Below are 15,523 nucleotides of genomic sequence, written 5' to 3'. Positions count from 1 at the left end.
AGGCGTACAAATGGGTACCAGTGAGAGCTGGGGAGTAACTTGCGTTGGACTGGCATTCTGGATAGGGGGAAAAGACAAATTCTCAGTTGCTTAGGGAATAAAAGGGAAACCGGATATGACCACCGGCCTGATGAACACTAATGGTTCGGGGCACACTTCCCTCAATAGTGGCACTTGTGCTCATTTATTTTTATTGGGTGCGTTCGTTTAGCTTACCTGGATCGACCCCGGTCTGCCCCGGTACGTTCGATTAGCCTTGACGGGGCTCACCTGGGTCAGCCCCCAGTGTCCCGCTTGTGGAGTGGGTCACTTGGGGTGACCTGAGGTGCATGCCGTCACCGCGAGAGGGCGAGTGTGATCGTTCGATTAGCTCTTGTCAGGGGATCACCTGAGTGAGCGCGGCAGGGTAGACCCAGGGAAGCTAAACGAACGCACCCATTGTCTGTATGTTAATGTCTCTTACCAGTGAAAACAGTTCATGGGTCTCGTGAATGGTCGCCACTCTTGTCCATCCAAACTCTCTCAACAGACGTATTCTCGCGGGATTATACGCTGCATCCGGCATGTACGTGCGGTAGAAGAATGGGAACTTCTCGCGGTCTGAAAGCGCTGACGAGGCTGCTCCGTAAGACATCTAGAAAAGACAAAAAAAAGTTGTCAGGAAGTTAATGTTTTGAAGAACGTACAATGTGATGCAGCCGAACACAACATTTTGTTTCTATAAAAACCACAGAGTTTCCTGCCAGACGTCAACGGCAACTAATACTACAAACAGATGACTGAGAATGTTCCACTCTCTCAGAGGGTTGGATGTGGGCTGTGTTGACTAATAGTGGGTGCGTTCGTTTAGCTTCCCTGGGTCGACCCCGGTGTGTGACGGGGTTTTTTTCCAGGACGAACGTGTGCAGATAATTACCCAGGTTCGTCCTGGGGAAAAAAACCGCCACACACCGGGGTCGACCCAGGGAAGCTAAACGAACGCACCCACAATAAACAGATGACTGAGAATGTTCCACTCTTTCAGAGGGTTGGATGTGGGCTGTGTTGACTAATACAACAAACAGGTGACTGAGAATGTTTCACTCTCTCAGAGGGTTGGATGTGGGCTGGCTGTGTTGATGATAAGGAATGTTTTGTTGGCTGGGTAGTGTTGTCCCTATTCATAATAAGTTAAAACACAACGCTGAGTATATGCGCCCAACCCCCAACTAAACGGTTTAGTTTATTTTCTTTAGTATATCACCTAGTTGTATTGTCTTGATATTATTTGCTGTATGAAAGGAAATAAAACAAACGAACAAACCGCCCCCCCCCCCCTTGATATGGAATGGTCCAGTCTACGATACCAATGAAGTTCACTCGCTCTGCTATGCTTTTTAACTTGGGAAATCAACGAAATTCGTACACTTTTCATTTTCAGCCAGCTGTTCAATGCACCTGCCAGGAGTGTGTATAGATCTCTAACATGCACTCTGAGCAGCTTTTTTGTTTCAAGCGTCACCCCCCCCCACCCCCAATTCTGAACCCCCGAACCCCGAACCCCGTAACCCCGAAACCCCGAACCCCGAAACCCCGAACCCCCGAACAAGAATCCCGAGCCGCCAACCCCAACACCCAAGTAAAGGGGTGCGTTCGTACTGAGTCGACCCCGGTGTGTGGCGGGGTTTTTTCCAGGACGTAATTATCTGCACACGTTTGTCCTGGAAAAAGAAAACGCCACACACCGGGGTCGACCCTGTGAAGCTAATCGAACGCACCCATTGTGAGTGGTGCAGCTAGGCCTACCGCATTTTCCGTGGTTATTGGTGGAGGGCAGTCAATAAGCCACAGTCACCGATTGCTACAAAACTCAAAATTGTAATAAGTCTAGACATCAAAGTGGATTTTCCTGGAAAGAGAGACTGATGGTCTGTTGGGACGAATCATCTTCTGCGTGTGAAAAGTTAACGATTTTAATCTAACCTCATGGGACGCAATTAGATGTATATGCCTACCTGGCTGTTTGGGGTTTTGGGGTTTTCAAGAGTAAATTATCGATATTAAACAACATACACTTTCATTGGAAAATTAACTAACTAGCACTGGCCTCGATGCATCAGTCAGTGACCTATGGTTCACTTTTTTTGCTTTTGAAAACCGAGTGGAAAAACGGGTGGTATTATCCAAACCATGTTTTGTGGGTAGAAACGGTCCGTCTATCGACCAATCGTTCGATTGTTTGTATTTTTTTTGTTTACTTGTTCATACCTCTGGAGAAGGTCCGGTTTGGATCGAAAGCTAAGGCCACCTACCCCACGTGTATGTCAATGTAGATGTATACAAAGAGTGCTGTAACGCTTCTCATATTCAATTTGGGGCATAAACATTAATTTATGATTACATAACGACATTACTTCAAACTGAAATGTGGCCTACTATTTTCTAAAAGCACACTCATTTGTTCAACAATCAAAATAATGGTACTTTTTAATTCATAATGCTCTTGCAACTTCGATGATAAATGAGTCAAAATTTGCATAAATTTTGTTATTTTATGCATATGTTGGAATGACAATTATCAAAGGTGACATTATGCCTTTAAGAGTGATAACCAAAATGTACCTTCCCATTGTTACACCCATTAGTGAACTCATTGTTTGCGACTCGGCAATAACGATTGCGCATTTAAAACGCTGACATTTAACGGAAGGACACTAATGGTGAAGTCCCGCTGGCCGATCTCGGGGACAAAACTTAAAAATTAGACGTTGCTCTTAAATGGATTCGATGAATAAACCTTACAAATAAACCCTTTCGATTCAATATTTGCAGTACAAAAACGGTTTTCATATAACAGCAGATCTATATTCAGAATATAATTGTATTGTGTTTTCCTATAGCCTTTTCAAAGGTTATTTAATGATTAATTCATACCATTATGGTAAACACATGCATTGCAATATTTAAGCGATAATGTGTGCAAACCCAAAGATTCGAATTCGTGCTTTCTGAAGTTTTATTTCTTAATATAAATCACAGTTAATTTGCTTTATGTATAAAAGTAAGTTTAAGTTTTGAATTGGAAAACATGAATTGAATGGTCTTTTCTGTTCTAGTAACGGTGGCAGAATGTCCCCAGCCGTGACATTTGTGTCCTTAAGCAAGACAATTAGCCATTGCTTCGTCCTTCGGATGGAACGTAAAGCCGTTGGTCCCATGTGTTGTGTGCACTTATCGAACAGAGAAATTCGCCCCGGTGTTCCTGGCTTTGGCTGCTGTATGCGCCGTTGCACCTTGTAAATCCTTATAAGGTGCTACATAAATTGGGTTTCAGAATTCATCACTGCAATAACATATCTTTCTGAAAGTTTGTACTCAGTGCCTTGAGTACCTTGTTTGGTAGATACGTGCGCTATACAAGACTTCGATATTATTATATACATACATACGTACGTACAACATAATTATTTTTATTAATGTGCGTTTTGCGAGGCAGATGAAGACATTGTTTCTCATCTATTTTTTAACTGCACTTTTGTACAATCCTTCTGGTGTCAGGTACAAAAGTGACTGTCAGTTAAACTTTAACACAGTTAATTTAATTTTCTCAGAATTCTCTATTATGTTTGGGTATAATGTCCACGATCCTTGTTGGCTCACCAATCACTTAATTACTGTAGGTAAACAGTACCTTTACAATGCAAATTATGATGAGAAGCTTCCTGTGTTTAACGCTTATAAAGGAACATTACAAAATAGGTTTTGCTAGCAAAACAGTTGCCGGCAGTGTAAGCACTTTATGTAATCCACCATATACATAACTGACTATAGTAGTTCGAGATCGATCGGCCATCTGGGTCACGAGAGAATAGTGAAAAACCGATTACAAATTTTGCACTGCATCGATGCCAAAACAAAAATGAATAAAAAGCTCACTGAGCGCGTAATTAGATTATTTATTTCTCATCAAATATAAAAATTTAAGACAGAAATATTTAAAGGAATGTTTTCTACTATCATCATCATTAGACCGTATAAGTTTTGTACGTAAATCTGTGATCTTCACGATTTGTGTCTCTTACAAATTCTGTAACGTTCCTTTAAAAATGGGGTTACTTGGCGGAAAAAAATTGAATTCAAAATTTCTCAAAAAGGAGATGAGCTGGAAAAGGTTAATCTTATGAAGAGTTTGGTGGAATCGACTGTTGGTCTATCTTACCGTAACAAGGTTCCAATAATAGGCGGTCTCTGCTACGGCTTGCGTGGCTGTGGAGCATGCCGGACCAAGAATCATGATCTTCTGTGGCTCGCTGTAGAGTTGCTGGAAAAATACACGCGTACCGAGACCAGCTTGGCACTGTATTAGAAAAAAAAAATATTTGTTTATCTTTTGGTGGAAAATAATCAATCACTTCATGCGAGAACAAAGTTAATTTGCCTCTTCATCATTTTGTGGAGTCAACAAATAGGATAACCCGACGGTAACAACAAATACAACTGTGTGTAGATGGGGGGAGTTGTACAGCATTGAAACTACCATTAAAGCTCATAAAGTGTTATGGAAATTTGCCTTGTCGAAAATACTGATAACAGTAAAAAATATTTATTAGAATTTACATTTTACTATGTAATTTTACTTGGTAATTTTTAACTCCAACAGTTATTACATGGGGACACCAACTGGGACCCCCCCCCCCCGCAGTAACACACACGACCACACCCTCTGTATTAACTGTTACTATTTCATCTTTATCAAAGCATGAAAGCGAAGGATCATATTTTTCTTTGTGCAAGTAACTCCTTGTGTCGAATCTCCCGGCACAGCTATGTTTACAAGATGATCGTCTTGGCCTTATCTATCCGGATGCCATTACCATTTACTGGCCGATGGCATGGTCGGTTTTTTCAATCACTTATCTTCATTCAAGTCTACTTGTCTAGGCTGTGTGTTCACCTTTTCCCTTGTGTGGTGTTCCAATGGTAATTATGAATGGATGTAATGGCCCACTCTGCCTTTTTACAACCGTCGTTTTAAGAGCATCTTCCATCGTAAAGAACCCTAGTATAGGGCAAATAATCCTGCTTAATTGCCCTTTCTTCTGGAAGTCTTCAAAACAACATGAAGACTGCATGTTTTGTTCCATGAAAGCGAAGGATCATATTTTTCTTTGTGCAAGTAACTCCTTGTGTCGAATCTCCCGGCACAGCTATGTTTACAAGATGATCGTCTTGGCCTTATCTATCCGGATGCCATTACCATTTACTGGCCGATGGCATGGTCGGTTTTTTCAATCACTTATCTTCATTCAAGTCTACTTGTCTAGGCTGTGTGTTCACCTTTTCCCTTGTGTGGTGTTCCAATGGTAATTATGAATGGATGTAATGGCCCACTCTGCCTTTTTACAACCGTCGTTTTAAGAGCATCTTCCATCGTAAAGAACCCTAGCTTAATTGCCCTTTCTTCTGGAAGTCTTCAAAACAACATGAAGACTGCATGTTTTGTTCCATGGTGTGGTTACATTCAATCTGTTTGCATAATTATTGCCGTAAATAATGTGCATAGATTTGTTAATATAGGTTGGGATACACCAAGTGAGAACACTGGTCTCAGACAAATACCAAATTGGTTCAGTGTCTAGAAACGGAGGATTGCCAACTGGTCTTTAGCAATTAATACCAAAGGAACTGGACAACGTTGGTAATTGTCAAAGACCAGTATTCTCACTTGGTGTATCCCAACATATGCATGAAATAAGAAATCTGTGACAATTTCGACTCAATGAAAGAAAAACACCCTTGTTGCTTTAATGTGTGTGCTAAGATGCTCAAAAGACTCAAGCAGAAGTATTTAAATATTTGTGTGAGTATTAACCTCTTTCTCAAAAACTACGTTGTAATGAACGTTTCTACTCTTATATTCAATATTCTCTTTTGTCTTTTTGGTTTATGGTTGATCCTAGCGCTTTGTATCTTTTGGAAATGCGCTCTATACGGTTATTTTAATTATTAAGTTACTTCAGAGAGGGAGCCGTTTCTCACAATGTTTTGTACTATCCACAGCTCTCCATCGCTCGTTACCAAGTAAGTTGAGTAATTACCAAGCGTGTCCAGTGCCTTTAAGCCCTACTATAAGGATGTGAAAGCTGGGCAAGCATGATCTATTAATATGTCCACGGCCACCCTCCTTAATGCATGCACGCTGTGTTCTCTGTCTTACAGAATTAACTGCCACCATAGAATTTAATTGAATGTTCAATACCTTTTTAACATAAAAGAATTAAGAAGCACTACACTTTGAGGAGACATTGATAAGGACATTGACAATCGTGTGAAAGAAAGTCATGTCGGTGTGAGTAGTAAGTGTTATTGCTATAGTTCCTTGTTCGTCTTTTATTATCAATCTAAAAGAAGACGAGGTAGCAATACAAGAAGTGCGTACGGGCCCGTGGTTGTTTAATTTATTCACATAACTGACTCCTCTGCATATTATGTGAATATGATCCTGCTTATGGAAATCTAATGTACAATGGCTGTTTTTAATAACACTGCGCCAGATCATTGCTCTACGACCAAAACGTTAAAGGAACACGTTGCCTTGGATCGGTCGAGTTGGTCTTTGAAAAGCGTTTGTAACCGTTTGTTATAAAAATGCATATGGTTGGAAAGATATTTTAAAAGTAGAATACAATAATTCACACAAACACGCCTCGAAATTGCACGGTTTTCCCTTTACCTCGTCGACGAACACGGTCGGACATTTATGGGAGTCAAATTTTTGACTCCCATAATGGCCGACCGTGTTATGTTCCCAGAGTAAAATGAAAACCACGCAATTTCGAGGCAAATTTGTGTGGATCATTGTATTCCACTTTTAAAACATCTTTCCAACCATATGCAATTTATAACAAACGGTTATAAACGCTTTTTATATACCAACTCGTCCGATCTAAGGCAACGTGTAAATTTTGATTATAATTCGAGTAAGTGTGATAACAAGCATGGTTTCAATTTCAACAACCCAATTTTGCAGCGTTATCGATGTTATGAAATTTGTATTTTTTTTTTTTTTTTTTTTTAGGGTCAGCAGAGTGTGGGTTCGATTGAGTTTTGGTCTTGATGACACTTAAGTCCTAATCAAGCAATACACTTACTATTATTGCGTTGTCCTTCGGATGGGACGTAAATCCGTTGGTCCCGTGTGTTGTGCATTTCACGTAAGAAAACCAAGTGCACATATCGTAAAGAGAAGGGGTTTGCCCCAGTGTTTCTGGCAGTGGCTGCCGAGTGCGTCGCTTCACGTTCCAATCTCTATTATGTCACTTAGGTGCTGCATAAATCGGTCTCATAAATCATACAATTTTCAAAACCTGTCTTAAAGGCAGTGGACACCATTGGTAATTACCCAAAATAATTCTTGGCATAAAAACCGTACTTGGTAACGAGTAATGGGGAGCTGTTGGTGGTATAAAACATTGTGAGAAACGGCTCCCTCTGAAGTAACGTAGTTTTTGAGAAAGAAGTAATTTTCCACGAATTTGATTTCGAGAGCTCAGAATTAGAATTTGAGGTCCCGAAATCAAGCATCTGAAAGCACACTTGCAACTTCGTGTGACAAGGGTGTTTTTACTTTCTTTATTAGGGACTTTTCGTTTTCAACGACGGATGGTTCTGCGACGGTAAAGATGACATTTGGCGTCATCTGCGCATGCGTCGGCTTTGAGGACGGTCGTCCGTCAATTTCTACGACAGTACTTTGGATGAATCTTCGTTGTGCTGAAAACGACAACGTTTAGCTGAACAACCGTCGCAGAACCATCCGTCGCCGAAAACGAAAAGTCCCTAGTATCTCAACTTCGACGACCAATTGAGTTCAAATTTTCACAGGCTTGTTAATTTATGCATATGTTGAAAAACACTAAGTGAGAAGACTGGTCATTGACAATTACCAATAGTGTCCACTGTCTTTAAAAGGCATCTCTCCTTACTCAAGCGCCTTTAGCGCCTTTATTATGTTCATAAATAATATTGTTGTTGTTCCTGTTGTTGATACTTTGTTGTTTTTTCAATTGTTTGTTTTTATGACTTTTGCGCTACAAGCAGATACCCTATTAACAATTTACGAGAACAAAAATACAAAATCATTTGCTCAGAAAAAAAAATCACCTGCGTTAAAAGTAATCAATAATTTATTTTCCTGTCTTGGCCTCACGCCAAGAAAAACAACCGGGAACAGTGTAATTATGTATTATTCATTTTCATTGTGAAATCAACTTACGGGTGGTGTCTACTACTGGTTGTGTATACGATCATTGGCAATAGTAGGTTAAGAACCTGGGCGTTTAATGTTGTGGACATTACGTAACCTTTACCTTGTTTACCAAAGGTAATAAACTTCTCCTTAGACCCTGTCAAATATTGAAGGTTGACGTTCCTCACAATGCTTTATACTGAAAACCGTTTCTCGTTACCAAGTAAGTTTTTATGCCAACAATTATTTGTCTTTATAAAAACGTGCATAGTATCAAAACCGTCTACATCAAACTCAAAATAATGATACATTGATTGATTGGTGTTCAAAAGATAAAACCAGTTACTCATCTACTCTTGAAACACGCTTTGCTGGATCTTCTGGTTTCGACGTATGTTCCAAAGGTCAATACTGTGAAATATTAAGTAAAAAAACCTTCCCCTTTTTCTGTCATACGGTGCTCCAGGTTATTGTCTCTTCACTTTTGAAATCCATGACTGGTCATTCTCCCTTCGAAACTATGACGCATTCTCCCTTGTGGTGAACAAGGCAAGCAAACTAGCGAGAGAGCCTTTCCACTGCTGCCTCTTGCCTCTAATATGTTCCCGTTAAAAATGCTCTGATTGTTCTGTCCTTCAAAGAGGGTCTCAAGACACACCTGTTCTCCAATCTGTAGCTTGTTGTAACCATCACTTAGGTCTTTTTCTCCATATGAGCACCTTGCATCATTTGGTAATTTGGCGCTATAAAGATCGAGTTCTTTTTATTGCTTTAGAACTCCAAACCAATATGTCTTGCTTTCATTCTATTATTCAATGGTTTATTAAAATTCTATTCAATTCGCCGTCAGCAGCAGAATTACATGAACAGTTACATAGTTAAATAATTTGGAGTAAAACATTACATTACTATTTAAAATTGCCTAAATCTTACACAGAAAAACTGAGAGGGAGAAGTACTGTACACTCCTATAGGGAGGAGAACTGTTACTTAAAATTAATTAATTAAACATATGAGTAAAACATTACAATTAAAATGGTGAATAAACTATTACACTCTAAAACGGAGATTATTTAGAAAATGGGAGGGATTTAAAGTCAATCCAAAGGACCGCAGTCAGGGACCAATCCACTTCATGCACAAAATAAAACAGTGGAACTGAAAAATAAAATTTGTACCCCTAAATCAAAAATGGACCGGTCTCCAACTGCAATCCCCCAGACCAATCTTTTAATAAAAGCATGGCAAGAATCATCATCTCACAATTAATTCAAGTCCGGAAAAAAATGTGAACAAAATGTCTTTTCAGTTTTCTGTACAGTATATCTGACTTTGCACCCCTCCCTCGACCGGCCGCCATAGCCTTGTGTCTGCCGGTTTGCCATGTTAAAAAGTAATAGCTAAATAAATGCAATAAAAAAAGCTGCTGTCTGTAGGCAAAAGTATACCTTGGTCTTATAAGAATTACTGTGTGATTGTTTTAATCCTATATAATCCTATATACAATATAACTATAGTGTGAACATTTAATTCAAAAAAAATCCGGAGCGAATAATATCCACATACACAATATGAGAAGCTTTACTGCAATGACGCTTCTCATATTCAAACTTTAGGTGCATTAAACGTAGGCTATTTTTACATAGCCACATTAAATACTTCTAGGTAAAATGTTTCTCAAAATGCTTTGTACTGTAGCAAAAACTGCTGTAGGCTTATAACGAACTTTGAAGGTATTGGACACTATTGGTAATGACTCAAAACAATTGTAAGTATAAAACTTACTTGGTAAAAGCAATGGAGAGCCGTTGATAATACAAAACATTGTGAGAAACGGCTCTCTCTATTAAAAACAACGTCGTTTTCGAGAAAGAAGAATTTCTTACTAAAATATTTGAATTTTGATTTTGAGACCTCAGAATTTGATTTTTTAGGTCTCGAATTCGTGCATCTGAAAGCACACAACTTCGTGTGACAAGGGTGTTTTTTCATGGTATTACTATCACACAACTTCGACAACCAATTGAGTTCGAATTGAGGTTTGTTATTTTGCGCATAAAATATGTCGAGATACACCATGAGACAATTACCGCAGGTGTCCAGTGTCTTTTAACAATTTACAAGAGTGTTTTCCGTGTGCAATGCAGCCATTTGGGAACAAAGTGGGTCTCTCAACAATCGTTGATTGCGGCATGCTAATTAAATGAACCGCTGGTTGATCGTAGAGTACGTGCGTAAATAGGAATTGGCTTGCTTCGGTAATGCCAATATGTGTCAGTAATTGTACCATCGCCTTGGGCCGAATTCAGATGTACACCATGTTTAACACATTCCCTTCACACCTTTATTGTAATGTGGTGCTCAGTCATAAGATCGAGACAGACAATTTTGTTAGCCCTCGTTTTAGATCCAGCTTCGTTTTTCCCCGTCTATGCGGCCCCTAAATGTAGCCCGAGCCCTAAATGTAGCCTGACCTAAATGTAGCCCCAAACATGTACCTAAATGTCGCCCAAACCTAAATGTAGCCCCAAACCTGTACCAAAATTTCGCCCGGACCTAAATGTAGCCCCATATCAAGCACCATCGTTAACGGGTTTCCTTCGAGGGTTCGAAGATATATATGTACACTGTGATTAGTTGCACTTGCGAGGGACATGTTTCTGATACACATTCCGTGCAGTGAAACGCTTTCATCAAAGACACTGGACACCTTGGGTAATTGTCGAAGACAACTTTGTTAAGTAATTACCAATAGTATTCACTGCCTTTAATAAAACTTGCATAATGAGTTTATTGCACTGCGGCAATGTCGTCACGTTTTATACTTTTAAAACTGCCTAATTTGATAAGCAAAACAACAGGTTTTGGTGACTTGGAAGGGCATTCCAAATCCATAGAGGAACTCTTTTTGATAATTAATCGATTTAATGCCTACAATTGTGGAGATTCGAAGCTCAGTCTAGCCCGGACGGTAATTTAATACTCATTTGGACTATTAAAGTCAATTTACCCCCTTGGTCATTTCCTGGGATCTAATAATTACCGGTCAGTTTTCTCTGTAGTTCACTTTGATTGTCGTTTTTCTTTTCAAATCAATTCGTATTTGTTGGAGAGAATTATGACATAACTGTCAATTATTTGTGTTTTACATCATTATTTATTTGCGAGTTTGCAGTTGGCATTTACAGTATTTAATATTTGTGCGTCAGGATACATCACTGGGGCTTTAAAGCACTGTTTGCATTTGATATTTACTCTGAAATTAGTATAAATAAAACACAACAACTTGGTAGGGCCTACAGCAGCTTTGGGTAGTAGGCCTATTATGCATTTTGGGAAACTTTTGAGTACTGCGGTTAAGGGAAAAGATATAAATGTTTACCCCAAAATATTTGAATCTGAGAAGCGTTAATACTGACAGTAGCGGTTCTCAGAATGTCTTTTCCCACTATTCGACCTGCGTAGCAATTTCTAAAAAATGCTACCATCTTTTAAAATAAAACGAAGCTTTGGTGAAATGAAATGTATCATTCACTACAGAAGAACACAAATTATACATAAGTAATAAGCCTTTTGAAATTTGAACCGAGATTCCATTAATTTACTGCAATAAACTTTAAAACTATTTGGGTATTTTATCCAGCGAACTCGGGCGGTACAGGGACTACAGGGTTAAGTATTCTCCATATTTAAAGCTTCAAATGCCGTTCGTGTTAATTTGTCTGCACTTTACGGAGAAAATAAAACGAAAAGTTACACAATAATTTTATCCCGAAGCAATTTGAACATCTATGATAAAACAATATCTGTTGGCCAAGTGATTGATTCCGCAAATCCATTTACACCAAGCAGCGATCCCAACAGTGCAATCTGATTATACACTTTAAAATAATATAGACCTTTTCCTTTCAAGCCGGGGGTGAACGATCGATCGACAACCTTGAAAACACGTACCCCCTCCCTTGAAAAAAAAACAAATCAATAACGAAAATGCCAAGGATAGTTCCGGGGGAGCGACCAAAACCTTGTATGCGTGTAATATTTGATTGCATTTGACATCAATCACCTGCAAAGATGTTATTTTTGGTCATTTCCAACACCAATGTGTGAACACGGAATGATTGTAGGTTCAACATCCCAGGTGGAAAGTACAAAGAGTGGAACAAACCAAACACAGCACTATATATGCATCAAATGCAATGGGAGACTTTGGAACGCTAGGTGGCAGCAGACTCACAGGTAAACCTCAACTGTTTTTGTCGTCGTGAGAATGCACCCGGTACGAAAACAATGGAGTTAGCTGAACAGTTTGCTGTACCTGGCATCCTAAAAGTCTCCAAAGGCGCTGGGATGGGCAAACGCATCAAGCACGCTCATTGGTTAAGCTTAGTCCCATCATGCATCACACTCACGCTGCACGCATGACATACTTCCTGAACAAGAATCTGTGCAAGCCCATCCCAGCTGTCCTGGGTGAGTTGGCCGCTGGATATGGATGGGCACTTAATATTCATTAACTGTTTGGATTCACGTTGACAGATTTATCCAAGTGTCATAGCATGTGTCCCGCTTTTAAAATAAAAATGGCTTAACAGTATTTAGCTGTTGCAAACTGTATACCAGCCAAAATGACATCATGGTATAAATGCAAAAAAAAAAAGTGAACGGCTTCACATTTTGACCTCAGCAGAGTCTTTCTCGAAGGCTAAAATGACAACGCAATAAACTAGAACAGGTAGTGTAACATAAGCAGTGAAGTGAAAATACATGAACAGAGAGAGAGAGAGAGTCAGACAGCACACAGAAAAAAAGGGAAGGGGTAAACAATGAATGGAGTGGTTGGGGGAAGAGGATGGACACACAAAGGGCAATATTAAGGATAGCAAGAGGGTGAAAATGTACTTAATTAGTGAACGAGGCCAGCTAAAAAAGGGGGATATCTGTGGGGAAAAAAGACAAGGCAATGACAAAGGGTTATTTTCTTTTCAGGAAGTTCAGATCCATTGGGTTGAATGGTCCGAAGGCGCCTTATCCACAGTATATACAAAAGGCTAACAAGTGAACATAATTGTAAAGAGAAATTCCAAGGTTAATTTATAATTTTGTGATGTACTCATTTTCCAATAGTCCTCAGGAATGCAAAGCTTGGCTGGTTTAGCACCGATACGTTATCCCGGAGGTCGTTGGTCCAAGTTCCACTCCAGTCAATTGTTCTTAGTTCAAACCCAATGCAAATTCAAACTAACCTAGTCAATTTCCCGTGCGGTTTATAACTTGAGTGTGGCAACAATGACGAGTCTCCCATAAAATAAGTGAACTATTTTCGTGAACTATTTTCGTGCTTAAGCAATTGTTTTGCTTAAGCAGCTCTATGAAATTGGCCCCAGACTGCTTGGCCATTTATGTGCGACCTAAGGCTAGACTCAAACCTGAATGTCGTGTACATCTTGTACCAAATGTTGTCCACGTCTAAATATAACACAGTCATGAATTTCAGTGTTGACCGAACTTAAATGTAGCCCCAGTCTTGTCTTTCAATTTAGCCTGAGCCTAAATGTAGCTCAAGTTATGTATTTCAGTTTAGCCGAGAACTATATGTAGCCTCAGTCTTGAATTTCAGTGTAGCCCAAACTTAAATTAGCCCTATCATGTACTTCAATGTAGCCCGAACCTAAATGTAGCCCAGTCTTGTATTTCAATCTAGAACGAACCCCAATAACCCAAGTCTTGATTTTTAATTTTGCCCGGACCTAAAATAATGTTTTAGCCTGGTCATAATCTCGGCTGAACATGATTAACGCAAGGTTCATGCTAAATTTATGGCCTGGCTATGTTTAGGGCAAAGCTCAATTAAGGCCTCGCGGGTTTCCACTGAACCTATATTAGGAATCCCAAGATCATCTGGTGTATTAATGTTCTGGTCCTGATGCAGTACTTCCCCCTAAAACCTATTCATTATTGGACTGCTTTGGGATACCTTTTAGGTATAGGAAACTTAACAATGGAGACGTTTCACAGGAATTGTTTTGATTAGGGGCCTTATTTAGAATCTAGTTATAGTTTTTTCATTGTTTTCTTCCATGTAACCTTGTTGTCATAAACGGTGCAAAAAATAAATCCAAGGAGTAAATTGATACTCTGACTTTAAAATGTATGCAGGAGAAACCCAATTAAAATTGTTTTAGTTTGGGAGTGGATGAGGAGGGGTCGGTGGGATAAATTTCAATAACTCGTTATTATATAGCTCTCTCATTAGTAGCTTGTAGCCTGCATAAATTATACACTGTTTTGGGAATTTTTGCTGGTAGCATTATGCTGAAAAAAACCTGTTTTAATTAATAAATTAAATAATAAAACCAGCTCTTACATAGCGCATGCCAAAAAATTATCAATGCACTTTGCACACAAAAACAAAAGCAATTAAATTACATTAGAATAAATAAGTTTTGAGGTTACGTTTGAAAGCTGAAACTGTTGGAGACGATCTTATGGTGTGTGGTAATTTGTTCCGGAGAGTTGGCCCGAAAACACTGGACGATCCATCGCCTATCCGCCTGCTACTGTTGGGTACATACAATTCTTGTGTTATATCTACAGTTATTTTAATCCATCTTTGAGTGTCTGGTCTCAACTGTCGGTCTTAACTTTTGATCTATGTGTTGTCTGTTGTCTAATGTTGTGCCTCAATGCCGCATCAGACCCTTCATATCTTATTGACTTAATTATTGTCAATCAAAGAACCTTTTTCACATTCAAAGAACTAAACACAGTTGGGGGGATTGTGCCTTTTCTATTGCAGCACCAAGGATGTGGAATCATCTCCCTCAGAACATCAGGCAATCTACTTCATTAGCAAATTTCAAAACTTTGCTTAAATCTCATATTTTGTTTAAACGCCTACTGTTCGGCGCTATGAACAACGACTGTTGGATTAGCGCCTTATAAATTTAACGATTGATTGATTGATAATAGGTCCACGTTGTTGTCTTTTCGAAAGTAAAAAGTATATTAGCATTTCTTATCTGCTTTATTTTTTCCCTCCACTCTGGCCCCATTTTTATCTGCTCTGTTACTTCGTTTCAGTAATCAAATTTATTGTTCAATCAATTACCAGTAATCATCAAAGTATCTGAAATAAATGTTGTTGACGAAAAGTAAAATGGTTTATAGAGTAAATGGATTAGACCGAGTTGACGGGGAATTCATTTACGAGAACGGGTACAATCTAAAAACATGTGTACTCCGCAGTGTAGGCTATATATAGACTTGACTCAAGTCCCAATCCCGTGCCCGTTG

General features: G+C 39.2%; 1 protein-coding gene across 1 annotated transcript in view; it reads right to left on the bottom strand.

Annotated features, from left to right (window-relative positions):
* LOC117306809 overlaps window positions 1-15,523 on the bottom strand; it is a 47,165-nt gene that overhangs the window by 24,441 nt on the left and 7,201 nt on the right. Inside the window, exons 2-3 of the mRNA XM_033791336.1 lie at window positions 4,199-4,336; window positions 464-634 (exon numbers count right to left, since the gene is read on the bottom strand). Coding sequence (XP_033647227.1) covers window positions 464-634; window positions 4,199-4,336 — 309 coding nt within the window. The remainder of the gene's footprint in view (window positions 1-463; window positions 635-4,198; window positions 4,337-15,523) is intronic.

This window comes from Asterias rubens, chromosome 1 (genome assembly GCF_902459465.1).
Source record: "Asterias rubens chromosome 1, eAstRub1.3, whole genome shotgun sequence".
Classification (NCBI taxonomy): Eukaryota; Metazoa; Echinodermata; class Asteroidea; order Forcipulatida; family Asteriidae; genus Asterias; species Asterias rubens.
Note: the sequence above shows the minus strand (reverse complement) of the source record. Positions and strands in the feature narration are given on the sequence as shown.